The 26,916-nt window shown below is 33.9% G+C and overlaps 2 protein-coding genes across 3 annotated transcripts in view; one reads left to right on the top strand and one right to left on the bottom strand.

Annotated features, from left to right (window-relative positions):
• The window catches only part of LOC123523186 (uncharacterized), a 34,195-nt gene extending 11,438 nt beyond the window's left edge, over positions 1-22,757 (bottom strand). Inside the window, exons 1-21 of the mRNA XM_045300876.2 lie at positions 22,452-22,757; positions 18,091-18,181; positions 17,469-17,502; positions 17,143-17,275; positions 16,589-16,649; positions 16,146-16,258; positions 15,299-15,384; positions 14,704-14,762; positions 14,236-14,357; positions 13,801-13,900; positions 12,554-12,659; positions 11,990-12,164; positions 9,029-9,218; positions 7,920-8,128; positions 7,390-7,493; positions 6,069-6,241; positions 5,441-5,586; positions 4,564-4,740; positions 3,769-3,927; positions 3,335-3,477; positions 243-313 (exon numbers count right to left, since the gene is read on the bottom strand). Of these exons, the coding sequence (XP_045156811.2) occupies positions 243-313; positions 3,335-3,477; positions 3,769-3,927; positions 4,564-4,740; positions 5,441-5,586; positions 6,069-6,241; positions 7,390-7,493; positions 7,920-8,128; positions 9,029-9,218; positions 11,990-12,164; positions 12,554-12,659; positions 13,801-13,900; positions 14,236-14,357; positions 14,704-14,762; positions 15,299-15,384; positions 16,146-16,258; positions 16,589-16,649; positions 17,143-17,275; positions 17,469-17,502; positions 18,091-18,181; positions 22,452-22,619 (2,620 nt within the window). The 5' untranslated portion in view covers positions 22,620-22,757. The remainder of the gene's footprint in view (positions 1-242; positions 314-3,334; positions 3,478-3,768; positions 3,928-4,563; positions 4,741-5,440; positions 5,587-6,068; positions 6,242-7,389; positions 7,494-7,919; positions 8,129-9,028; positions 9,219-11,989; positions 12,165-12,553; positions 12,660-13,800; positions 13,901-14,235; positions 14,358-14,703; positions 14,763-15,298; positions 15,385-16,145; positions 16,259-16,588; positions 16,650-17,142; positions 17,276-17,468; positions 17,503-18,090; positions 18,182-22,451) is intronic.
• Positions 22,758-26,638: 3,881 nt separating this feature from the next.
• Positions 26,639-26,916, top strand: part of LOC123523194 (uncharacterized) — a 43,594-nt gene continuing 43,316 nt past the window's right edge. For both annotated transcript variants that reach the window (XM_053545119.1, XM_053545116.1), the window contains exon 1: positions 26,639-26,754. In XM_053545119.1, the coding sequence (XP_053401094.1) occupies positions 26,693-26,754 (62 nt within the window). In that variant the 5' untranslated portion in view covers positions 26,639-26,692. The remainder of the gene's footprint in view (positions 26,755-26,916) is intronic.

Here is a 26,916-nt window from a genome sequence, read left to right as displayed (position 1 = left end):
ACAACTTCTGTGAAATATAGAAAACAATGAAGCGATTTTGTTACAAAGCAATACCATTACAATATAATAATAACTTGATCTTCATAAAACTCGCTTGGTCAGCAAGTGCAAGCATTAGGGCAATAAAACAAACATCGCCTCGGAATTGTGTGGCAATCTGAATACGTTCTATATTACGAAGATGTTCAGTAACCATTGCCCAAATATGTCTATCAATAGAAAAGAGCCAAAATCCAACTTACCGCCAGTAACAAATGTATGTTTCAATATGTCATTTTTCAGTATTTCCACTTGTTTAACACTTGCATAAATCCTGTAAAATTCAACAGCATATGTGGTACATAGTCCATAGACAGTACACGTAGTCACACCCTATTACCTGATGTCCACCACGCCGAGGGATGCGGCTGCCACAGAGGTAGGAAATCAATAACGGTGAATAGTGGTGTTAGTTTTTTGAGCTGTATTTTTTCATTTCGACTTTCCATGAAGATATTCTGGTGCAGGCATATGTGTAAATGCCTAAACATATTATATGATTAATCCTGGTCGCCAACTTTGCGAAATAAAGAAGTATTCAGCTGTTTAAATTGGACGTTTATTAAAATTGATGCGAAAATCATATTCAACGGCCCAATTCGAAGTGTTTACAAAATAATTTGATCGGGTTTACCTCACACGTCAAACGATCAATCATCTGGGGATAATCCTGGCAAGTTTCAAGTCTGTTCGTACGTCTACACCGACGTTATGACCCTCCAAAGGGACCCGGGTACAGTCACGTATGATAAACTTTACCGCAGAGGGCATTTTTAAATGATGCCCATTCCGCCGAGGAGTCAAAATATAGGATATCGTTTACGACAGAGGGAAATTTTGTGTAAAAATGTCTATTTTGGCTGTTTGTTTTGCTTTTGAGACCTGGGAGGTCATGGAATTATTTGCAGTATGCATTGTTTATACTTGTGTTTAATAATGGGCGATTTTCAATGGCGAACACTGCTGTAACACGGTGGTAATCAGTCTAGATTGAACTTCTATCTATCTCCGACGTTGTTTTGCTACCAAAAGTCTTCGTTTTGTAAACTCAATTTTGTTTCAATTTCTTTTATCATGAAATATACAGAAATAATGATATCGTAAGTCCTGATGGTATCGGTACTTGCCTTCTTGCTGGATTCAGTGTTGCATTTACGGTTTATATTAAATGATAAATCGTTTTGCAATCAGTCTAGATTGTATATATATATTATATATCCTACATTGCATACAATCTGATACTGTACATGTATAGAGTTGTTTTGCCACTGAAAGTCTTCGTTTTGTAAAATCATTTTTGTTTCTTTTTTATCATAATATACAGACATTTGCTGCCAGCAATGAAATCCTAAGTCCTGGTACTTGCGTTCTTGCTGGATTCAGTGTTGAATATAGGTAAATATCAAATTGTTTTGCATTATCAAGCTTTCATACTAAGAGGCTACTGATAGTAACATAGTTCTACATAAAAGATCCGTTAGGCTAGAAAATTTAAATATATTTGTTGTCAGTGGCATAAGTCAAGTGATCGGTTCTAAATAAAGCTGTTATTCATTAATCGTTTACAGAAATGTTCTAAACAATTTATTTTGTATTCAATTTCAGAACCAAAGATGAAGGCATACACGTGTTATTACTGTAACAATGATTTTGAAGTAAACACTGGAGTGATTGACCATTTAATTAATTGTCATGTCAAGAGAGATCTATCAAAATGCAATGGAAATAACTAAACCATCTGTTATTACCGAGTTACTATCTGAAATGAAGATTTCATTCTGATCGATCTCTCTTGAAAACTTTAAAGATGTATTCAATTTTGATATTTTGCCCTGTAACTTCGATACATGCCCACACGCTGGTCACTAGAAATGAATATTTCACCTTCATTTGGAATCACGTCGGTATATGTTTTCTGTCCTATATCCAGCATTCCAAATGGTTTCATCTTATTCCAGTTCCATGTACTTAAATGGTCAATCACTCTAGCGTAAGCTGCAAATCAGTGTCTTAGCTTTTTTTAAACAATTCTCATGCATTTCAAATATATTTGCTTAAATATACTACTCGACAAACTGTGTTTAACTATATGAGCTGATGTGTATTTAAATGAAAGCTGTATATAATAAATGCAAAACGATTTAATACCTAATATTAACCGTAACTTCAACACAGAATCCTGCAAGAACGCAAGTATCAGGACTTAAGATATCATTATTTCTGTATATTTCATCATAAAAGAAATTGAAACAAAAATGAATTTACAAAATGAACATTTACAGTCAGCAGCAGAACCAATCTATACATGTAGCAGATAGTATGCAATGTCGGAGATAGAAATACAATCTAGACTGATTAACACTGTGTTACAGCGGTGTTCGCCATTGAAAATCGCCCATTATTAAACATAAGTATATAAACAATGAATACTGCAAATGATTCCATGACTTCCCAAGACTTAAAAGCGAAACAATCAGCCAAAATAGACATTTTTACACCAAATTCCCCTCTGTCGTAAACGGTATCCTATATTTTGACTCCTCGGTGGGATGAGCATCATTTAAAAAAATGCCCTCTGCGGTAAAGTTTATCATACGTGACTGTACCCGGGTCCCTTTGGAGGGTCATAACGTCGGTGTAGACGTACGAACAGACTTGAAACTTGCCAGGATTATCCTCAGATGATTGGTCGTTTGACTTATGAGGTAAATTCGATCAAAATATTTTGTAAACACTTCGAATTGGGCCGTTGAATATGATTTTCGCATCAATTTTAATAAACGTCCAATTTAAACAGCTGAATACTTCTTTATTTCGCAAAGTTGGCGACCAGGATTAATCATATAATATGTTTACACATATGCCTGCACCAGAATATCTTCATGGAAAGTCGAAATGAAAAAATACAGCTCAAAAAACTAACACCACTATTCACCGTTATTGATTTCCTACCTCTGTGGCAGCCGCATCCCTCGGCGTGGTGGACATCAGGTAATAGGGTGTGGTAGTGCTCTTAGGAATATAGCTTGCACCCAGAATATTTAGTTTAACAAAGTCAAATTTTATGAACATAAAAGAAATTTGAACGAAGACAAAACGCCATAGATCTCTTGGCGGTAATCTTATCTTGAATAATACTATCTTTTACGATCAGATTTATTTAAATGATCTACCTAGGAACAGAGAGACTTGAATTTAAAACAACCAAGATTTTGATTAAACTAGGCATCATCTTCCTTAAAGATTATGCTGTTAGTACGACTAATATGGTTGTAGATATAAATTTATAGCTCACACAATCACTCCTTTGCCAATGTCGGACAATGCTGTCTTTGGATCTTTAAATATTTTCATTAACGCACGAATTATCCCTTGTACCGATTCATAAATCTGTTCAGCTGCTTGCGGAATGATTATTTTTACGCCTTCTACTATTGACTGCAAGAATAATTAAAAGAAAACAATAACATCTGTTGATTTCTCATTTCGAGGTCATATGTTTTTCAAATATTTCAAATGTGTATGATTATATGATATCAATTACGAAAGTACAAATGTCATTGTTGATTCCACAAAATAGATACATTGCACATAGAAAATGTATGCTTAGTAAAACATTCGCAGTGGTTTTAAAAGCAAGAGAAGTTAAAAAATAAGGCCTGTCTAGTAAGAAGGCAATATTTATTCGAAACAAGTAGTTTACGTGACAGAAATAAATGAGGTACAAACATTGTAAAATGTCATAACATCCTCTCGAACCCTTTCATAAGTTTCGGTTACTGCATCTGTAAACCTTTTCACTGTCTTCGCGAACGGAGGAAGATTTTCACGTGCAATACTGGCTATCTTGTTCAGTATCTGTCGAACTTTGGTACCAAGCGATAACACCTGAAAACAGATCATGCTTGAGTAAAACATTTTTTGTTTCAGAACATCACTGAAAACAAAATCAAATCAATAATGCCAAGACGGTTCTTGTAAAGGCTGGTGTATCACAGAAAACATCATTCATGTATACATATTTATCGCCGTTTCACCGTAGTTAAAAAGTACTTGGGAATTCAATAATAAATCTTTCAAACAACAGAACAATCAACAAACGTCGGCGTCCAGAAAAGCTTAATTTAAAATGACGCGTCACAAGATACACTTCTGATGAGTAGCGTCCGATATAATCCGAATCTCTAATACAACGACATGGCGTATGAAAACCTTCGTAGGTAACCTTATGGTATTTCGTCTTTGCATCACGTGATAATTATTTGATTTATAAAATTTTGAAATGCACGGGTAATTTAAATTCAATTTTGTAAATTTTGTACTGCATCACTACAGATTCAAGATGGTAGTGCCTTGCTAGCATGACCTCTAGTATTGAATAAATAGTATAATTATTAGCAATTCATAATTTTGGTGCATATACATATGACGTATTATGTTATATAAAGTATAATGTTAAATGCCTTTTAGTGAGTCATTTCTTTTTCCATAAAAATTACAATAAACATCATTAAGTAGATTCACCTTCTTCGGTAGTTCTTCCACTGATGTTACGAATTCATCAACAATATCTTTAAGTGAGAAATCGTCGTCTAAAATAGATTTAAACGCCTCAACACCGTCCTTCACACTGCGAACTATTTTGCGCACAATGTTGCTGAAATCTCTGACAAGCTTGACAAACCGCTGTAAGTCTCCTTCCTAAAATATTTACTTGAACAGTTTGGATCAGTGTAGGAAAGAATATTATTGCAGTAAGGCCGGCCTGCACAAAACAATTATTTTAAAGTAGATTTATTTTAAGTAACAGTTCTGAAACCTATTGCCCACTATAATGCCGATTTTTAAACAATACATTAACATCTCATATTTTTACTCACAGTCATGTTACTTTGACTTTTATCTTCTTTGTTAATTGTTACATTACAGCTGTTCTGTTTTGTTGTCCTTTAGGATCAAGAAACGTGTGACTGAGTTCCGCTAGAGCCGGTGTAAGGAGTGTGAACATTTCATTACCTCTCATGAACAGACAACCGAGTCTGCAATTATTCCGCTTGGTCGCATTTTCTTTGCTTCTTAAGGATCTTTTTACAGATTTTATTCAAATCTTAAAGTTAAATGTACTACATATAAATGATACACAACGTCTATGACACTACAAAAAAAAGCATGTAAGATAATGTAAGAAATTCTGCAAGAATTTCTTATTTTGCTTTATTTGGTGACCCCTTTGTTTTGCTGTGCTCATCAGTGGTTGTGTTTGTATTTACTGAATCTTTTAGGTAAAGCACCCGTAAAGTTTAACGTATTTTTATAAAGAGGATGCCATATGAGTTTAGTATATAATACTATAATCATTTTCAATATCTTATAAGAAGTTCGTCTTAAACTCTTGAAGTACCTGGATGATATTGATGCCATACTGTGCGCTACCTTTAAAACATAGTCTAGCCGAGTAGAAATCTAGGTTGATTCCAACGTATCCGAAGTGAACTCTTGAATACACCTCGTCGTGTACTCTGATATCAACACTACCTTTCAGTAACGCTGCAATGTGTTAACGTTGTTTAGATACACATAAAAACCATAGCAATGAGCCCTAATTGAATCCAAAAATGCATTCTAAATAACTTTAACTTAAAATTAGTTTAACGTGACATGTTTTGCGAAAAGCACATCAAACGTAGTATAAAATCACACTTCCTTATTATATCAAAGAGTCAGTCTTTGCTATGTCGTACTGAAATCACAGTTGATTATGAATCATAATCACGTTTTAGCAAGACGTTTACTTTCAAAACTTAGTTTGAACGAAACTGAAATTACCTTGGATTTGTTTGATTAATTTACTTATCTCTCATTTGTTAATGAAACATTACAGTTTTTGCTGTAACATTACATGTTATATTAAAACAGGTTTGCTTTATCATTTGATTTTATCTTTAAAAGTAATATACGCTCACTTAAATGGTCGGTACGGTAGATATGGTCTGAAAATTTACGGGAGTTTGAATTACACAAATACATACACAACTTGACGTCAAGCAAGTTTTCCATTAATACGCCAAAAGATGCTCCTATTTTCTGTGATCCTACCAGCTTCATCCAGTCTACCCCGGGTGCCTCTAATTTGAATTTAAGGTACTTTTCCCATATAGAGCGTTCCTGAATCGCTTTCTTCTGGACCGCAAGTTCGTTTCTACTGTTTCGTAAAGTAATGCAATTATCATAACTGTTTTTCATTCAAACGCATATAGAGGCATTGTGGCTAAAGCTTTAGAGTAGAGATTTTGGCAATAATTGGTTCAAAGAAACAAAAAATATTTGTTTCCTCGAATAATTAAACACGCTTTATTAGCGAAGAAAATTGATCAGTTTTCAAAATGTCAGGATATTGCTTCATTGGCTATCAAATTTTTATTTTGTTGGGTTTAACGTCGCACCGCAACCATTTTAGGTCATAAGGGGACTTTCCAGTTTTGATGGTGGAGGAAGACCCCAGGTGCTCCTTCGTGCATTATTTCTTCACAAACGGGCACCTGGGTAGAACCACCGCCCTTCGTAAGCCAAATGGATAGCTTCCTCACATGAAGAATTCAACGCCCAGAGTGAGGCTTGAACCCACATTGGTGAGGGGAAAGTGATTTGAAGTCAGCGACCTTAACCACTCGGCCACGGAGACCCCTTGGCTATTAAATCTCATAACAGACTGTACCATTCGTAATCATTTCAGAAACTATAAGATTAGCAAGTTTTCTTAACAAGAGGCAGTTATAACCATTTTATTATAATCATTATTATTATTATCATTATTATATTTTATTTATCTCCTCAAGAAGTCAAGATTAATTTTCTTTTGAATTTTGCAAATTCTTTCCGCCCTATAGCGATGTATCTTGCTACATTAATATACTTATCTGGTTTGCAGGATGACAGATTAACAAACTAGACAAAGTGTTTACTAGTGTTGGGGGGGGGGGGGGGGGGGGGGATGGGAGGAAGAGGCGTGAGAGATGTTGCCTATTTTAATACCTTTCATGAACAGGCAAAATCAAACCGAGTCTGCTTTTATTCTTCTTTGCTGCATTCTTTGCTTCCAAAGGAATTTTTTAGTCTTTTATAGATTCCATTTTGTATTTAGCTCAAGCATTACTGGGGAGATAAATGGAGTTGTAGAACATTTACGAAAAAATGCGACATTTTAGTATTAAAGTGATATAAAAACAGGTGTTTCCTACACTTTATATACCGTGTAGTATCACATATATATTAATATGTGATCTTCAAGTATCTTTAAAATGAAGTTGAATGTTTTGTATCATACTTGAATTCATTTGGCATATCACTCACCTTTGTCTAACTGCTAGAGGATGAGCTTGGTACTGTAACATCGCTTCATATCTAACTGTTTCCTCCTCATCATAGAGTGCAACCTTTTCAAGTTCATGCAGAACCTGAAAACAGAGATATATATCATAAAAAAATTCATTCTCAGGTTTTTATCTTTAATACTTGTCAGTCGCGGTAACACGTACTTTTAACGAATAGACACTACTGCACAGAAAATACAGAAATGCCACAACATTTGTAGAATATTTTTGTTTATAAAATGATCATGAAAAAAATTGTTGTTTTCAAACGGACTAGTTTTTTCTGCACCTTCTATTGTTGCTCCTGACATTCATTTGAGACCATATTGTTTATGCGTTGAAGTAATTCAACTAGTAAATATATGGTCGACCTTTGGATCTATCACAGCGCGAACTCGTGCTCGAAGTAATACTCGGTTGGCAATCTGCTGAATTTCGTCTCTATCAATGTGTGTAAATCCCTGCATACAAAAAACTGTGTGTTTGAAGTAAGCAAAACATCTTACATACCTTTTCTTCATAATAGCCACGTAGAGCATGAATACCTGTCCGCTTCACCCACTGAGAATTACTTGAATTTATGTGTGAAACAATATATTCATAGGATGAGTCCATTCCAGCATTTCCAACAGAATCGAGCAAAACAACTTTATTCAAATCATGTTCCAAAGCCTCGTGTGCTGACATTGTAGATCTTTTCTGTTTGAACAACCATGGGTCTGTGAACATTGAATTGATATCAAATAAGAATTAATTTTCCTTTTCATATTGCAAACAACAAAAATTTAACTATGACAAAACCTTATTAAATGTCAAAAATTGGGGCAACAAAATATTCATGAAGAACATTCTTTTACCATTCAATCTGAAAATTTGAATAAATTATCTTCACTTTTTCAAGAATAGCAATGTTTTTATGTCAGTTACTGACGACATTTAAAGACGTGACGTTATGAACATCATGCAAGCAGTTTGACGTTGTCGTGCATGTCGTGTATTTTTCATGTTATTCGTGCGACTTATGCGTATCACTAAATAATCATCATATGTTTGAACATTTAAAATCAGTTGGCAAAATAACTTAACCCTGTAGTTTTGGTTTCATCATGAGCCTTTTGTGCATTGATGCTTTGAAATTCCGGTTGCTATAACAGCAATAATAATTTTTAGTTTTGAAATATTGCAACATGTGATTTTCCTAAGGTATAGTAGTTTCTAGTTTCTGCATCAACTTATGACAATGAACTTCCAGTGTTCTTTTTATTATGCGATTAATATATGAGCTATGCCATAAGAAAACCAACAATGTGGGTTGGCGACCAGCAAGGATCCAGACCAGCCTGCGCATCCGCGCAGTCTGGTCAGGATCCTTGCTGTTCGCTAACAGTTTTTGTAATTGCTATAGGCTCTGAAAGCGAACAGCATGGATCCTGACCAGACTGCGCTGATGCGCAGGCTGGTCTGGATCCATGCTGGTCGCAAACCCACTATGTTGGTTTTCTCATGGCACGGCTCATATCATGTCACAAAAACAGGTTTTCTTATGAAGCGGCTCTAATAAATTCCCTTGACCATATCAACAAAGATGTATTCTTCGTATGACAAGATAGGATACATACCGTGAATTCCCAGCTTGGAATGAAGACATTTAATGTGTTTCAATGCCTTGTCTTCTTTTCCGTATTTCTTCAGATGTCTAATTAGACTTCCATATGTAAGACAAGTACGATGTCTCGAGTCTTCCGAAAGAATAATGACGCCTTGGTATTCCCCAGTCAGACACAGTATTTGTAAGGTATCGACCAACTCCTAAATAAAGACTAGAAGTAAGCCTTTACTCTAATAACGAAAGTACAACCGCATTTAGTCTGTGTGGGGCACCTTTTGAACCTTTTGTACTTTTTTCACATAAATATAGTTAAGAGTAGTTTAATGTCGTGTTTTTGATAAAAGCTGCCACTATGTTGTACTGTTTTTCATAGTAATACAACATATTTATGTTTACCTTCTATTGGTTTAAGCATAATTTGTCAAGCACGTTGTAAACTCAATTTCAGTGACACTGGCCTCTTTATTATGGTAATTCGTTCTTGCTCTTGAATATTGTAAGTGTATGTAAAATATTAATGATACTACTTTTCTTTCATTACGCCGAAAATATAACAATTTACCAATTAAATGGGAAACGGAATGAATGATAATAGGATCCTTGATACAGATTATGTTGAAGTATAGATAACACAATCAGCTGCGGTATTGTGGCGTATCGGAATTTTCAATCTTGGTTTACTCATATTTTGTTATTCCTGTGCATCTCAAGTTATTTTTTGCTTATACACTACTGGAAATTAATAGTTATATTGCACGCGTATTTGCAAGCGCTTGCTGTTGGATACAGTCCGTTCAAATGAGCAAGGGAGTCATAACAGTATTTCGTATGTAATTACATTTTTTTCAGATTTGTTTTGTTTTGCTTGTTTTACCTTCACACCTAGACAATTGTAGGTCAAGTTGCTTTCCAGCTTTAGACGCTAAAATAAGACAGTGTACCTGCGAGCATAATTTCAGACACAGATGGACATCGTGGGAGAATAACAGACTTTTCTGTAAGCCAGATGGATGGTTTCTTAAAATATAAAAAATCTATACGCAAAGCGATGTTTCGACTGCAGGCAAATTATTCACAGACAGCAATTTTGACAACGAGGTCACGAGTCCCTCCCTCTCGCCACCATGATCGAAATAATTATTTGAAATATACAAAATATAGATTATACGCCATTGTTAAGGTAAAGGTGATATTATACAAAGTGAATTTATATCATAATTAAAAGTGATTTACTTTTGAAACACAATTCCAATATGATAACCTTTTTGACAGATTTGAAAGTTTCAATAATTTTCTTATTGACAATGTGTGTGTAAGCATGTCTTACAGACAAGGAAGTACCTGATATTTAGTAATTATTTCTATTTCTCAATATTAGTGCTTATCTTAAGTTTTTAATTACACTCTTTTCGTCAAAATCTTGCCAATCCATTGTTATTTGTTTACATTAATTTGACAAACGCGTACTTATAAAAATACTTGCTCCCAAAAAGAAATAATTGCACCCCTTTTAGGTATTGTTACAAACAGATTTTTTAAATTTGCCTCTTATCATTCGAGTTGAATTGGTAAATTCCCTTTTCATATAATTATGACAACAGTCAGATTGTCAATTCTTTTCAAAAGGTTAGAACACAGGACTTCATTGTTACAAAAATGTAACCCTATCCAATTAAGTCAATATTTCACTTAAGAATTTCTATTGAAGTTCCTCTATTAGCCGTATTTAAAAGCATACAATTGGATTTACGTACCTATATAAGCAAAAACATGTATTAAAACATCTTGTGAAATAGCATGACCTCCACACTATTATATGGTATTATTCAAACATTTTTCGCAATTTAAAGTAAAATTGTACTATCCACGATGTTTCTGCATTCTGAAGGTTTTATTAGACCTAGTGACACATCACTGTAATAATTTCAGCTAAAACAATTTTATTATCAATTTAAAGATGTGAAGGAAGTAACTATTAGATAATCTTTGTATCCGAGTTACAGTACTACTTGAAATTTAATGATATTACACCTGTTTGAAAATACCAGTTAAAACAAACACTACCCAACAACAGTTTAAAACCGTAATGATTCATGAGCAGTTGTCCATTATCCGATTAGCAACATGCACGTTAGTGTCTACTTGTAGTATTATTTGTTTTCCGATTGCAAATTATATATACTTTTAATTCATGTCTGTGACAATAAATTTATGATACAGGCAGTCGTTAGATTATATTGCTTTTTGTGTACATCGTCCATAATGTTTTTCCTTAAATTGAAACCAAAAACTTCACTCCATCTCCTAGGTTGATAAATGGAAAGTATCAAATACATGTGTCAACGGTACTGAAAATAATTTTACAACGACTTTCAATTTTGAAAAAAAAAATACTTTAGACATTCCATCTTTTAATGATACACAATTACTGTCAGCCACCCTCTTCTATATTGTCATTTTAATCGGTTCTTTCGTATATTAATTAAAGGAAAGACAATGCCATTTTTGCTTTTATTTTCTAATATAATACGGTTATCATGTCATGCATATGATACAAAATTATCATTATAATTTCTTTGGGTTGTTTAACAGACTTGATAGTGTCACAAAACTAAATTGTTTCTTGTCATCCAGTGTGAAAGAAAGCAACAAGTGTATAAAGCCCTGCTCCGCGGCTATTCAAATTCTGTTGTGTATCTGCAACCCATGATTACAAAAGGTAGCAGTTAACGGCCACTTTAACGCGCAAAACCACAGGTATTTTATATAGAATTATATATAAAATAGACTCTATTTTGACAGACGTCATAGTCAGGATTTTCATACTTTTTCAGTGACAATGAAAGGTTAAAAGGTAGGACTGGAGCAGGTCTTTAATTACTTCAATATTCTAAAGCATGCTTTCCTTGGCACTATCTACTGATCATGTGATTCTAATGAAAATTGCTTCAGCTAAATAATGTTTTCTTACATATAAAGGTTCGACATCCATTGAAACGATTGCCAACAGTGCTCTTTGATACAGCTGACTGTTGACAAGTGGATTTCGAATGACTTTCTGCAAGAGCAAACTCTGTGCCTTAGGGGTTTCAACTGCTCCTAGAACATCAATGTAGTTCAAGCGATCACTGCTACTACGTGTTTTACTGAAAAGAAATGAAAATGACAAAAGTAAAATAGGCAAATCAAAAACTTGTATCATTGCAACTTCAAACTATGTCTCCAAGTTTCATTTTGTAAAGCTTACAATTACGAAGAAACACATCTGTGAAACCTCATATAAGAGTATTGTAGAGCTCTGAAAATACTTTTTATTTACTACGGAGCTTATCTAGTTGGTACACAGCTGTCTATATTTAATTTTGCATGTATAATTATACTTATTTTTCAGACGTCAAACATCACGAAGCTAAAGATGTTAAACGCATTTTGTCCCGTTTAAAGAGAAAACGCCGACGTAATTGTCAAGATAGACAATGACGCATTAACATATTTACAGTGCATTATTAAAAAAAAGCAAGTTTGCATTTCTTACCCTTGATTAAACAAGTACATATTTGTAACATTCTCAAGTTCTTCATCTGGGAGCATTTTCATGTTCAGGACAATGTTTTGAAAACATGTAGTAAGCTTCATAGATCCTGCACAGTAAAAAGCATGAAAATGATAACAAACTGAACAGCAGTTTACTTTAATTCCAATTTCTCATCAATGTTTTTTCGTTTCTTGTGAGGTGATTGGTTATAAATGCCAGTTACATAGAAAATGCGTTCAAAATGTCAAACCTAATATTATTACTAATATTATTAAGCCAATCAGAAAGACAAAAAGGAAACAACTTGAAAAAAAAAAATATTATTGAAAATGCAGAGTGATTGATTCATCAATTTAATACCGTATAAGTATTTATTTCTGCGGGGTTAATATTCTGCGATTTTTCAGAAATGAGGCGGTATTAAATTTCTGCGTACCTTATTTCTGCGGTGTCTTCCTTCTCATGTTGAAGGGATATATTTCTGCGGTTCTGTATTCTACGGTTGTTTCATTACTTTCAAATAGACAGGTATGTATTTTGTTGTTATTTTGATAGTTATTTTGGCTTCCGGTTTGAAAATAGAAGTTGACGGATACTGATCTAACATATCGTCATCATCACATAATGTTAATTATTAAATGCAAGGGGAAACAGTCATTTTATGAATACGATCATGCCAAACAGACACGAAAAATGTCTGAATCTATATATTGCGAACATTCTCATCTGCGCATTTTAACTGTTTGATAAGTTTTGTTAATCACGCCTTTTTCAAATCCCATACAATTAGCGGTAAACATGACTATCGCCAGACTGATCGGTTGACAATAGAAACAAAGGATACAGTGGATAGTGTTTGTCACATAATTAAAGAAAATTGAAACTGACAGCTGACTGCTAAATGGTGAAAGAAAATCAAAACAAATTCGATGTTTTTTTATTATGGTTTATTAAACAGCAAAACAATTATTATAATAAAACGGTTCTTTTATATTACCGTTACTACTAAATTTCCAACTTGCTTCGTCGGCATTCGGCTACATGTTGGACAAAAGCCGATAACGTTATCAGACATTGTCTTATACTTAACCAGATTATAATGGCGGCTGGTATCGTCGTGTCACGGCATGTCAGGACAAAATGTTCTGCGGATTTTAAATCTGCGGTCATATTGTCTTCCGCAGAAATAAATTTCCCGCAGAAAAAAGTACTTATACGGTATGAATGAATTTTTATTGAGCACTTACCCTCGGGAGGTGCCTTTCGCATGCAGGTCATGTTACGGTCAATAAAAGAAATTCCCATTTGGATGTCTTCTTGTCTTTTGAACTTGGTATCCAGATTGATCTAATATTAAATTATGTGAAAAACGATACAACATTGTGATAAGTATTTTCCTTTTTTTCTACCGTTAAATGCATGTATAATACTTTGTGTGTAATTTATGAAAAATAATCTATGTAGCACGTATTTTGATTTGGATTGAACAAACATGAATATAACAATTTAAACATGAAATCAAAACAGAGTTATATGGATAGAATTAAGGAAGAAGGACATATATAACATAGTTTTTTTCCAGACTTATATAATATGAAATGATATTTCGCATGACTACTGATGTCAACACTTCAGATTATAACATATGCAGTTGATAATATTTTGTTTCATGTTTATCATACCTTAACGTCATGTTGGATTGACCCATTGACAAGTTGTAGCGGTCTCTCCAAGTGAGAAATAAACGGTCGCTTTTCAAAAAACCGGAGTTCATCACTTGACGTTGCTTGAATTGGTGGTAAATCTGTTGACACACATATTGACATTTTATTAAGGTGAATTTATCGAAATCTGTTATTTTGTTACAAAAACTGAAATTCGATTTGAACTTAAAACCAATCTTTCAGACCAAAGCTAACTATGGTGTAGGTGATGGTTTATCCAGTGACAACTGTAAGTTTTCTCAGCTCATTTAAAATACAAAATGTCTTTATTTTTCGACAGTTTTGTATAAAAAATAGTATACAGCCATAAAGACTTCAGTTATTAAATGCTGATTATAACTTGCTGTACATTGATTACTTATAACCTTGCCAAAAACCCTATCAAATGTTGTAAGTTCAATGAAATGCCTAATAAAATGTACAAACCCATGTCGCTAAAATCTGACACAGCATGCACAGGCCGTGAAGCATAGAATGGATCGAAGCTGAAATTTATTATATAATCTTGAGAGCAGCTCATACAGTATATTTTTTGTAGAAACTGTCAAATAATATCATTTAGTAATTTTTATTCATACTCTAGAAATGTTTGCCAGTGTGATAGATTTTATATTTCCTTAAATGTTAATCATAAAAACAAATATTTTGTTTGATTAAATATACATATTCCTAAATATGAACAAAATAATATCAGCAATGTTAACTAAATCTAGGTAACACATATATATGAGCCGTGCTATGGGAAAACCAACATAGTGGGTATGCGACCAGCATGGATCCAGACCAGCCTGCGCATCCGCGCAGTCTGGTCAGGATCCATGCTGTTCGCTAATAGTTTCTCCAATTCAAATAGGCTTTAAAAGCGAACAGCATGGAGCCTGACCAGACTGCGCGGATGCGCAGGCTGGTCTGGATCCATGCTGGTCGCATACCCACTATGTTGGTTTTCTCATGGCACGGCTCATATGTAGAAACCTAACTCAATCAAAATGAAGTAAATCTCGTTTAACAATGTATTTACCCTGGCTTTTCCGAGAAGTCTATTGTAAATGTTTCTTTAAGTGTTACACTATGGACAGTGTTAAGTTCTTTATGAATTTGAAGCGTCTGTAAAAGAAAAAACACATTTATTCCTGTATTGTATTTAAAACTATATATGAGCCGCGCCATGAGAAAACCAACATAGTGCGTTTGCGACCAGCATGGATCAAGACCAGCCTGCGCATCCGCGCAGTCTTGTCAGGATCCATGCTGTTCGCTTTCAAAGACTATTGGCATTAGAGAAAGCATTAGCGAAAAGCATGGATCCTGGCCATACTGCGCGGATGCGCAGGCCGGTCTGGATAAATGCCGGTCGCAAACGCACTGTGTTGGTTGTCTCATGGCGCGGCTCATACGTTCCATTCTAAATCTCAGTTTTAGGCTTAAGAGTATATTTGTTGCCACGCATAATAGTAAATCATTTTTGTACACTTCAAACATCTGTACGTGGCAAACGCTCTAGAAAGTATATCTACATAATATTATACAAATTTTTGTTTACTTGCTACCTTGAATTTTAAAATTGTCTCAACCCAATATTTATGATAAATGACTTATGAAAACAATGTCAAAATTTAGAAATATAGCATAAATTTAGAGGCTGTCCATGTTTCATTTCGCATGTTCTTCGAAGAGGAATAATTGCTACCTACTGAATTTTGATAGATGTATAATATGACAAACAAAGTAATTAATAGCAGAAGGATTTTCAAATCTCATGTTGATCATTTATATTTTGGCATTACATTGTAAAGATATGCGATTTATCGTTTACGTTTGTTGTAAACGGTATTGTAAATTTCTACTTTTGGAATGGACAGAAGAACCTTTTCGTAATCGGAGATTCCATTCACTACCCGGGTTGGGGAAGACGTTCGTTTCTTCCTGAACTCATAACCTTTTGCTGTTGTTCTTGCATTGTAACTTGCTGTATGAGGACCTGAAAGTTTAGGATACCTGGTGAATGCCTTATTACATCTTGACTCATTCAGAACCATTTTCAGTCATAAAGTGTTTAGTCAACTTTAACATTTGATTTTACTTTGTGCATACTAGTATTGTATTCCTTCTGGTAAAATGAGTTTATAATATATTAAGTTTTCTGTCCCCTATTTTAATTTATATTGAATTAATTTGATATTGATGTAGGCTACTTTCATACACGACGCATATATAATTTGTTAGTTGTATACGGTCAGCTCCTTATAACAACTTACTACTGACGAAATGTAGATAAGTTTTAGATTTAATCTTGACAAGAATATACAACCTTCTTTTCCAACTTCATTTGTGTCAAATCTCCATTCATTTAGACCCTTATCTTTGTCGATCTGCAAAAATGATAACTGATGCATTAAACGGTTTAACCTTTTCCCCCAAAATTAAACATAAGTTGATACATTTCAAAAATACTGCTCAGAACATTTAACATTTAACATCATCAAAACGGCCATGTTTTTAAAAACTGACCTTATTGCTATCACTTTAGTCTTGTAAATATAGTTAAAACATTTAAAAGCGTAAATAACTGATCTGCTATAAATCTAAATATTTAGTACGTTTAAACAATTTTACATTTCAAATGTGGAACAAATTTAATTGTGACTTTTTGATATCTTCACTTTGAAAATGACATTGAAGTCAACTCAGAATGTAAGAAAATATTTCATGTTAGTAAAGATTGAACTCCAAAATTTAAAAATAAAAGAACCGGAGAATTTAGCATTTTAAGGAAGGCAGTGTACTACGGTATTGCTTATTATTATCTACATATACAGAGACTGTGTATAAAACATCTTGACCCGTAAATCAGAATATCTTTACCTCGTCATGATGATGCAATTTAGCTGACAGCATACCAGCAAAACCTTTCTTTAAATTGATGACTTCAATTTCCTCGTCAGGCAGGTAATATACGTTACTGATTTCACCACGACGACTTATCTCGAACGAAAACCTGTGTAAAGTAAAAGCTGTATCAGATCATTGGGAATGACATGTCTATACTTTGGCACATAGTATTCGCTTAATGAATCAATCATTCAATGTAATACCGTGAGTTTAGTTGTAGCCTTTAAATTGTTATACCGTAAATGATTTTGCGTGCAAGGTTTATTTTATTTAAAAATAAAAGAAAACAAGTTACATACCATCTAGACATATTATATATCTGTCCATTTATATCTGTAATTTTAAAAGTATTTGATATTTGAAAATAGAAATAACAACGTTATTTTTAAGGAAGTTAATTTCAGCCGCACCATGAGAAAACCAACATAGTGCGTTTGCGACCAGCATGGATCCAGACCAGCTTGCGCATCCGCGCAGTCTGGCAGGATCCATGATGTTCGCTTTCAAAGCCTATTGCAATGGAGAAACTGTTAGCGAACAGCATTGATCCTGACCAGACTGCGCGGATGCGTTTGCTGGTCTGGATCCATGCTGTTCGCAAACACACTATGTTGGTTTTCTCATGGTGCGGCTCATATATGTATAGCATTTAAAACAGCATATAATTATATAAAAACAAAATATTAACATTATTCATTAAGTGCGTGCGCAGATTTAGGTATGTGACTATTGAACAACTGTCTAATGATTGTAATGATTAAGCATTTCTATACATCATATAACACTATAACTGGCTTTTACAAGAAAATAACTCGTGCGTGGTTTTAAACAAACTTAAAGTCTGCTTCACAATCAAAATAACATATACCGATTTAAATTCAACACCTTAACTTAAAAAAAGATAATACGAAAAGCCTTTACCTGGTCGATCGTGTGGACTAAACCGTGTTCTATGAACGACCAAAAGAAGCTCTTGATATGAATCGTTGATAGCGATGTTGACAAATCCAATCTGGAGAAAATAGAAAATAAAATGAGTTTTCGTCTTGTTTATGCGAAATAAATAGAAATACTTGTCTGATACCTATCTGCTGACAATGTTCAGAGTTGTAACATAATGATCCTTAAGATGCTTAGTTACGTTAAGTAAAATATTTCATCTCCCGATTAAGTAATATACGGCTAATTCGTTTCACTCAATTTCGTTTCAACCCGGGATATGCCGGTCACGTGAGCGGCAAGCTAATCATTCTCGCCGGTTTATTAATAAAAGAACGTTTTGGCTCACGCCGGCGACGTGAGCTGCAAATGAAAGATATAAATTTCCATTTTTTTATGATTTTCTACAGTGATCTGTTCCAAATAAGTTGGCAAAATATTTCTTGCGTTATGTTTCTACCTTTACTGGTATTAATCCCATATTTTCAAATGTTTACCTCATTTTATATCGGGGAAATATATAATTTGCCGCTTTGTCTACCTCGCAAAACCGGCGCGCGCACATCGGCGTACGCCGGATAGATCCGGGCCAAACGAACGCCTGGCCGGTTGCACGCGGCGAAACGGCGTATGCCGCAAAAGAGAAACAAATTGGCCCATAGAATGCAAAAGAAACAAAAGATTGAAACAAAAGAGTTTTAAACGTTTAAAAGTTTTGATCAATTTAAACTAGACTAAACGATGATCAACGCCGGAAAAAAAAATGCAACTTCTGTTACTTCATTAAAAAAAATAAGTTATCGCTCCAAAGACTTATTATTTCTAATGCTTTATTTTTAAGGTAGTAGACCTGCAAAGACCAATTCTCCGTATGCGATTTCGGCATTCTCTGTTTTTAAGGTAAGCCATGTGCATTGGAAGCTAAATGTAAGTCCGAAGAATGTCGATTCAGCTAACGATAATACGTAATCACACGGAAATTGCCGAGTGTCATTACGGGTCCATTGCCTTAAGAACTTTTCTAGGATTGTGTTTTTCAAACAGTTGAGTTTGTATATGATTTTACCAGCTGATGATGTACATACATGTTTGTACCTATAACGATTCCTTCTGAGGCCCACATGGAAGACTGGGAAACCAATTGTGTAGCCTCATTAAATAAAGTCTTTACTTACTTACTTAGATACTTCGCTACAAAACAGACTGAATTATTCCATAAAAAATTGACAAATAAACAGTTTCTCGTCATGACGACTAATATCTACAGTATACTTTTTCCTTGATCTCCATATACTTGATCTGTTTAATTCGTATGTTTGCCTGAAGGTCCTTACACAAAATAAAGATTATTTTGAAAGTGTCTAAAAGAAATTAAAAGTTTAAGACACAAATTAATGGGTCTGTCAAGTATGAAAATGTTACATGTCATAGTTTACTTTATACATACATTGTACATGTATTATTTCAATTGTACGGTAATAAATGTAAGGGTTTTATTTGTGTTGTATATATGGTAATAAACATATAAAATGTTTATTTAATAGAATACACAATATATGTCTTAAAAATAGAAATATATGTCTTTTCGTTCTATGTTGATATTATTCGGAAATATATGTATACATATATGCTGCCATATATATGTCTACATTATGGGTATAAGACCTTCTGGATGAAAAATAAAATAATCTTAAGACATGAAACTTCATTGTTTGTAGTTCTATCCCCTTATGAGTTACATGTTCAAATGGAAAATAGCAGTTTAGATAAAAATACGATTTATTTTAGCGTATCTGGTTTGAATCTTTCTTCTCTCAATATGTGGTAATAAATTGCTTTAGGACAATACGATAATTGGCTAAAGAAAGATTCAGATAATGATAAACATACAGATAGTCTTTTTGAATTACGTCAAGCAAATAACAAAAAAAAACCTCTTTTGTCTAAAATAAGTCCAATTATTTTACAGACCGTCTCATCAGATAACATCAAAACAAGCTCGTGTCAACAGATCAATAACTAGTCTACTTAAAGTCTAGGATAAGCCTTCTTGTCGGTGAACTCCACATTGAAAATACAAATGATCAATATGCATTCTATAAGGTTTTTATTTCAGTTTAAAATAGCTTGAGACAAATTATTAAAAATTGCACAATTATGGCAAATATCGCAATGCGTCTTTTAAGAAATTGACACCTTTAGTAATTGCAAAAACAAATTGAACGTTGAACTGATTGAATACACTTCAATCACTATTGGTATGTGCGATTGAAATATCAAGGAATGTTTGCAGACCTTAACCCACTTAATGAAAAATATTAAGACTGACAGGTTTTGTCTGTTAAATAGGATATATAGTGTAGTTCAAGTGTACTTAAAATACACTGAAAAAAAAAAAAAGATATCTCTTAGTGTTTAAATTAATATTTAAAATGTATGATCACGATCACATTATTTGTAGTTTTATTTATTAATTTATTTTTTATTGATTTGTTGTTGTGATTTTTTTTTTTTTTTTTTTTTTTTTGCTTTTTGCTTCTTTTATCATTTTTTTTCTTTTTTTCTTTTGGTTTGCCTATCCGTTATCAATTCTATTCCCGTATACTTCGTTTCTTCCTTTGATAGTTTGTATTTGCATATATGTCCTTATGTAACATATGTTCATTATTCATTTTCTATTTATATGTTTAGTACATGCATTTAACTAAAATCATTTTTGATATTAAAATTTTCTCCTCTGCCATATCGGCTTAAGATATTTCTCTGTCATCGTGTCATAGAGAAAATGAAGGAATCTACAAAGAAAATTAACTGCCGTCGCCGAGTTTTGAAGCCGCGCGGCAAAAGATCTGATAAACATAAACAGTATTCTTTACCTTTGAGATTATTGGTAATTTACAAATAGTTTGAAAATTTACAAAAATGTTGAATTCCCTATCCTCTATTTAAATCTAATTATAATTGTCCCCGGTATCTTTCGGTGATTCCCCTGAACCGTAATTGCATAATAACGCTTTAGTAAAAAAAACATTGTGATATAGGTCTACTTTTGACAAGAATAAAAGAAATAATATAAAGCAGAATCATGTTTTTTAACATGTCGAAACAAAACAACGAGATTACATGCTTGCCGAATAATTTCACGAGGGCGTAGCTCGAGTGAATTACACACACGGCGTATAACCAATTCGTATTGTTGAGATATATTAAAATGGCTCTGCTACATATTGTTTTGATTCTAATATGTCTTTTATGTAAACAAGTAGATGAGACAGGGAAGCACTATTTCGTAGCGCATGTAGGGTGCCAAACATAGTAGGCCGACGTGACGTCAGCTCGTTATTTTCTTCTAACTGTGTTAAAATACTGTAACAACGGTTCCGCGGAATAACTTAGGAGTATGTAGGCATCCAATGAGATATTTTTTCGTTCCAAATAATCTATGTAGTGTGTTTGAATCAAATGAACACCTTTTCATTATATTACAGGAATAAAGTACTGTCATAAATGAAAGCTGCGTTTTATAATGTTATTGAGTGTATATAAAAGCATATATTCCTTCCGTGCTTAATATATAAAATTTCAATAGGAGCGACTGCGAACCATTGGGTGAAGTTATCAGTAATTCTAACACGACCCAATTCATTTTCCTATTGAACAAAGAAGGCTTAAAGTTGTGTATTATTATACAACAATTAATTTTTTCTGACGTCACAATTATTACGTCACAGCGTTAAACGGCATAGCGGCGCGCTGTAAAAGGATCCACCAAAAACAGGCAAATATTTGATGGATGTCGTCAAAGATACTTAAAAGTCCTTGGTAACGTGTTAGAATGGAAATGATATATCTCATTTACTGATTTGCCCTTGAATAAAATAATCGTTTGTAATCTAGATGCGAATTATTATATCACTCGGGCTGCGCTCTCGTGATATAATTCCTTCGCATCTGAACTCCAGACATTGATTTCATTCAACGGTAAGTCACAAAATGAAATATATTATTATTTTGAATATCAGTATGGTTAACTTTATTTATGTCATACCCAAACATGTAGCGCCGTCTTTACTCTTTACATATACCGAATCGCTCGTTCATACATTTCTGTACATACGAGCGAAAGCAAAATGTCCGAATAAAAAGGGTTTCCTAAATATTGTTTTATTTTAGACACGTTCTTGGACTTTGTTTTTTATTCATAGTCTTATACATGGGTTTAGTTTATACCGTATGAAGAGTAATGGGTTTATATATTTCTTTAAGTATAGTAGGACCTGAAGTAAGAAATTTACATGAAACAAAGAAAATATCAAATTTATTACTTATATTATCATTCATACCTCTGCTGTTGCGACAAATTGCTGGACATCTTTCAGTTCAATTGTTGAATTCATACGGTAGACATATTCATATCCTTTCTCGTAACTAATAGATGTGGCAATAGTAAAACCTGTCAGTTTGAACAAAATAAGAAAGCAGAAAACTGCCTTCTTGTTTGTTCTCCACATGGTAAACTCAGTCACAGGTTTTCATTATGCAGTTCATGTATCAGCAATGCCAACTATCTTCAAAGAAAAAAAAATCAGAAATCAGAAACGATCAATAAGATAATGATAACGGACAGAATATAACAGTTTAATATTAGCCTGCCTACTTAGCTCAATAGGCAAGAGCGTAGATCTACGAATCGCGTTGGCGTGAGTTCGATTCTCGGTTAGGGCGTATGTTCTCCGGGACGATTTGACAAAAGGCTTTTTGTCTGAAATAATTTGTCCTCCACCTCTGTTTCATGTGTGGAAGTTGGCAGTTACCCGCGGAGGACTGATTTGTACTCGCACAGAATGCAGGAACACTGCTCGCCGTTACATAACTGAAATACGGCGTTAAACACCAAACAAACAAAACATGTAATATTGTTTTTCAACCGATTAAATTCAACTATTAACGAAACAAATATTGTAAACATGAATACATCAACTTTATTTGAGATGTAATAACCTATACTAATATTACACTAAGTTAGATTGAGTGTATAAAACCAAAACTTTTTTAGGAGGCAGATATGACTGATTGGCTGGTGTTTCAAATTAAAGAAAATGTTCTCGTTAAATGTTTATTTACAAAAATGTTCTCGTTAAATGTTTATTTACAAAATATCACTTTTTGTGATGAATATCACTTTCCACGGACCTCCGTGTACTGTTAAAAATGAGATAAATGGAATTTAAGAGTCATAAAATGAAGGACTCTTGGTTTGACTGATTCTGTACATGAGAGGAAATGAAATTTGCAACACACTTAATGCCCTAGCCCTCTAGCATCGGTCGAGGCGGACTTTCGTCGTATAGAAAATAAATGGACCCACAAAGAACCAGAAAGAAGAACAAATCATTTGCGCCAGGAATATATGTTTCGATTTAGAAATAGAGAATCTGTCATTGGTGTTCGGTTAAGATCAGAAAATCCCAACCCGAGGGCGCACCGCTCAAGTCTTAAACGTCTTAAACGAGGCTGTGCCGAGTTTAAGACTTGAGCGGTGCGCCCGAGGGTTGGGATTTCCGATCTTCACCGAACACCAGTGATGGATTCTATTTCTCACTTACCACAACAGAAACAATAAAAACAAGCATGAAAATATGAAACTATTTAAAACGCGGGAAACTGACGTCCGTAGGCAGAAGTGACGTCGTGACATTTCAGTAACGCACAATAACAAAGTTCCGCTTTAGTTTTATCGTTTGTAGCGTAACGGTACGTTCTTATCATAAAGTAATGAATTTTGAATCGAGAAATACACTATAAGGAACGGAGAGAAAAGATAAAGGTACCTGATTTTTAATTATTTTACATAAATAATATGTATATTCAGTGCATGAAGTAGTCCGTCACAGGAGTGTGGGATAACCAATGTGAGATATTGAGAATCTGTCATTGGTCTTCGTTTAAGATCAGAAAATCCCAACCCGAGGGCGCACCACTCAAGTCTTAAACGAGGCTGTGCCGAGTTTAAGACTTGAGCGGTGCGCCCGAGGGTTGGGATTTCCGATCTTCACCGAACACCAGTGATGGATTCTATTTCTCACTTACCACAACAGAAACAATAAAAACAAGCATGAAAATATGAAACTATTTAAAACGCGGGAAATTGACGTCCGTAGGCAGAAGTGACGTCGTGACATTTCAGTGACGCACAATAACAAAGTTCCGCTTTAGTTTTATCGTTTGTAGCGAAACGGTACGTTCTTATCATAAAGTAATGAATTTTGAATCGAGAAATACGCAATAAGGAACGGAGAGAAAAGATAAAGGTACCTGATTTTTAATTATTTTACATAAATAATATGTATATTCAGTGCATGAAGTAGTCCGTCACAGGAGTGTGGGATAGCCCATGTGAGATAAGATTTTCCAGCATTTCTAAAAATGGAGATTTTTCTGTCCAGTAAGTGAGAAAAGATTTTCCAGCATTTCTAAAATTAGAGATTTTTCTGTCCGATAAGTGAGAAAGTTTTCTTCCATATAGATGTTTCCTATATTTTCACAAATCGATCCTGCTTTAGATTCAGTAACTTGTAATATTATATATGTCTGAATACATGATAAAGTTCATATACCGCGGTATACCGTCGATATCAACTTTTATTTAGAAAGTGTTTCTTTGGGTTGTATTAATTGCTTATTGCACAGAAACAAGTTAAAACATTCATGGTATTCGAAAGGGTCTTTCTGTATTCTTGTTCCCACGTTTATAGCGACCCGTCGCGATGGACCGGAACAAGAAAATTATTGAACAAAATAAAAGGGAGAGAGAGAGAGACAGACAGAGAGAGACACAGAGAGAGAGAGAATGTGTATATCCCTTGTACTTTAATTGAGCCTATTCTAAAATTTTGTGAAAGGAATTGTGTTCGAAAAATATGTAAGTTTTACCTTATTCTACATGTATCAAAGACTATTCTATTAATACAGACCTTTTGAATGAGGGTGGTAAATTTTAAATATTTTGAGTATTTTGCTAAGATTTGGTTTTAAATTAAAACAAGTAAAACAATATATATTCTATTTGTAGAAAATATTTACATGTACATGCTAATGTTTGATAAGATATCCTTTATATTTTGATAAACAATAATAATGAGAACTCGAAAGAAAGACGAAAAATAAATAAACAATTAATCAATAAACGCATAGAAAAATGTTTCGAAAAGCTTGATATTACATTTAAATGTAAGATGACACAATATCTATAGTTTTATCAAGTACGGATATACAAAATCAATATCTAACAAGTAAATAAAATATTAGCTTAAAAGATTATTGTTCGTGTGACTGTATGCCTCAAAGTTTCTATGTCATTTAAAGTGTTTCCAGTACTACCTCGATGCATTTATAAATTGCTGTTTAATGTTTACAATAAATGGCATGTCCTTAGTTTGCCTTTGTGAACAAAATCCATGATTGAATAAATAACTATTGGTGTTGACAATAAATTAACATCTAAATATTTAATTAGGTATTTCCTCTCTCAAGGCAACATGATTTTATTCGCTTAAAGTATTTTGTACAGGGAGTGACCCTTAGCTGTAAAATTGGTTCAATAATTGACAACGGGCATGACATATGAGCCGTGCCATGAGAAAATCAACATAGTGGGTTTGTGACCAGCATGGATCCAGACCAGCCTGCGCATCGCGCAGTCTGGTCAGGCTCCATGCTGTTCGCTTTTAAAGCCTATTGGAATTGAAGAAACTGTTAGCGAACAGCATGGATCCTGACCAGACTGCGCGGATGTGCAGGCTGGTCTGGATCCATGCTGGTCGCACACCCACTATGTTGGTTTTCTCATGGCACGGCTCATATTATTCCTTTTGATGCCTAATATATCTATGTAGTCAGTAAAGATTATGACCAGTTTTGTTTCAAACTACGACATGAACTTCTCCTTAATATTTTTATGAATCCTGCTGCTGGTTGCAAAGCACACATACAAATATTTGAGCCGCACCATGAGAAAACCAACATCCGCGCAGACTGGTCAGGATCCATGCTGTTTGCTAACGGTTTCTTTAATTACAATATACTTTGAAAGCGAACAGCATGGATTCTGACCAGACTGCACGGATGCGCAGGCTGGTCTGGATCCATGGTGGTCGCAAATGCACTATTTTCTTTTTCTCATGGTGTGGCTCATTTGAAGATTAAAAGAACTATGTATAATACAAGCTTAACAAAGTTTAAACTGATGTAACCAAGGAAAGTTCTACATTGTTCTACGTCTGTCATTAAAAACAAATGTTCAAAACATTTGAACTTAATTTTCCTCTTAAATGTAACAAATAATTAAAGAAAGAAATTATCATACATAAAATGAAGTAGTTACCTGAATTGCGTTCCAATACACAGATAGTTTTAAACTGTTAAACCTAACTCCGATACTTCTTTTCCAATGTCTGAACAACCAATACAATTCAAGCTAGCGTTAAGATATTTAAAAAAAAAAAAATATTCTGACCTCATTTAAGTTTTAAAGCACCGAATTCCATTTCGGTGTATTTATTGCATAACTGGATGTAGCGTTAAAATGAAATATTATTTCATTTTGTTTTTAGTTTTACTGTGCGTGTTTTTCAGTGCGAAATCAAGGTAGGATTTTAATATTTATGTTATATTGGCATAATTATAATAAAAGTTTGCACACAATTTTAATAGTTAATAAAAAGGTCTTTATTAAAAGGTTTTGTTTTTTTTTGTCCGCGGACGTGGTTGAATAAAACATTTAGAATTTGTCCGGGGGGTTGCGGTTGG

Source organism: Mercenaria mercenaria, chromosome 1 (genome assembly GCF_021730395.1).
Source record: "Mercenaria mercenaria strain notata chromosome 1, MADL_Memer_1, whole genome shotgun sequence".
Taxonomy (NCBI): domain Eukaryota; kingdom Metazoa; phylum Mollusca; class Bivalvia; order Venerida; family Veneridae; genus Mercenaria; species Mercenaria mercenaria.
The sequence above is the reverse complement of the archived record's forward strand: the minus strand, read 5'-3'. Positions and strand labels throughout refer to the sequence as shown.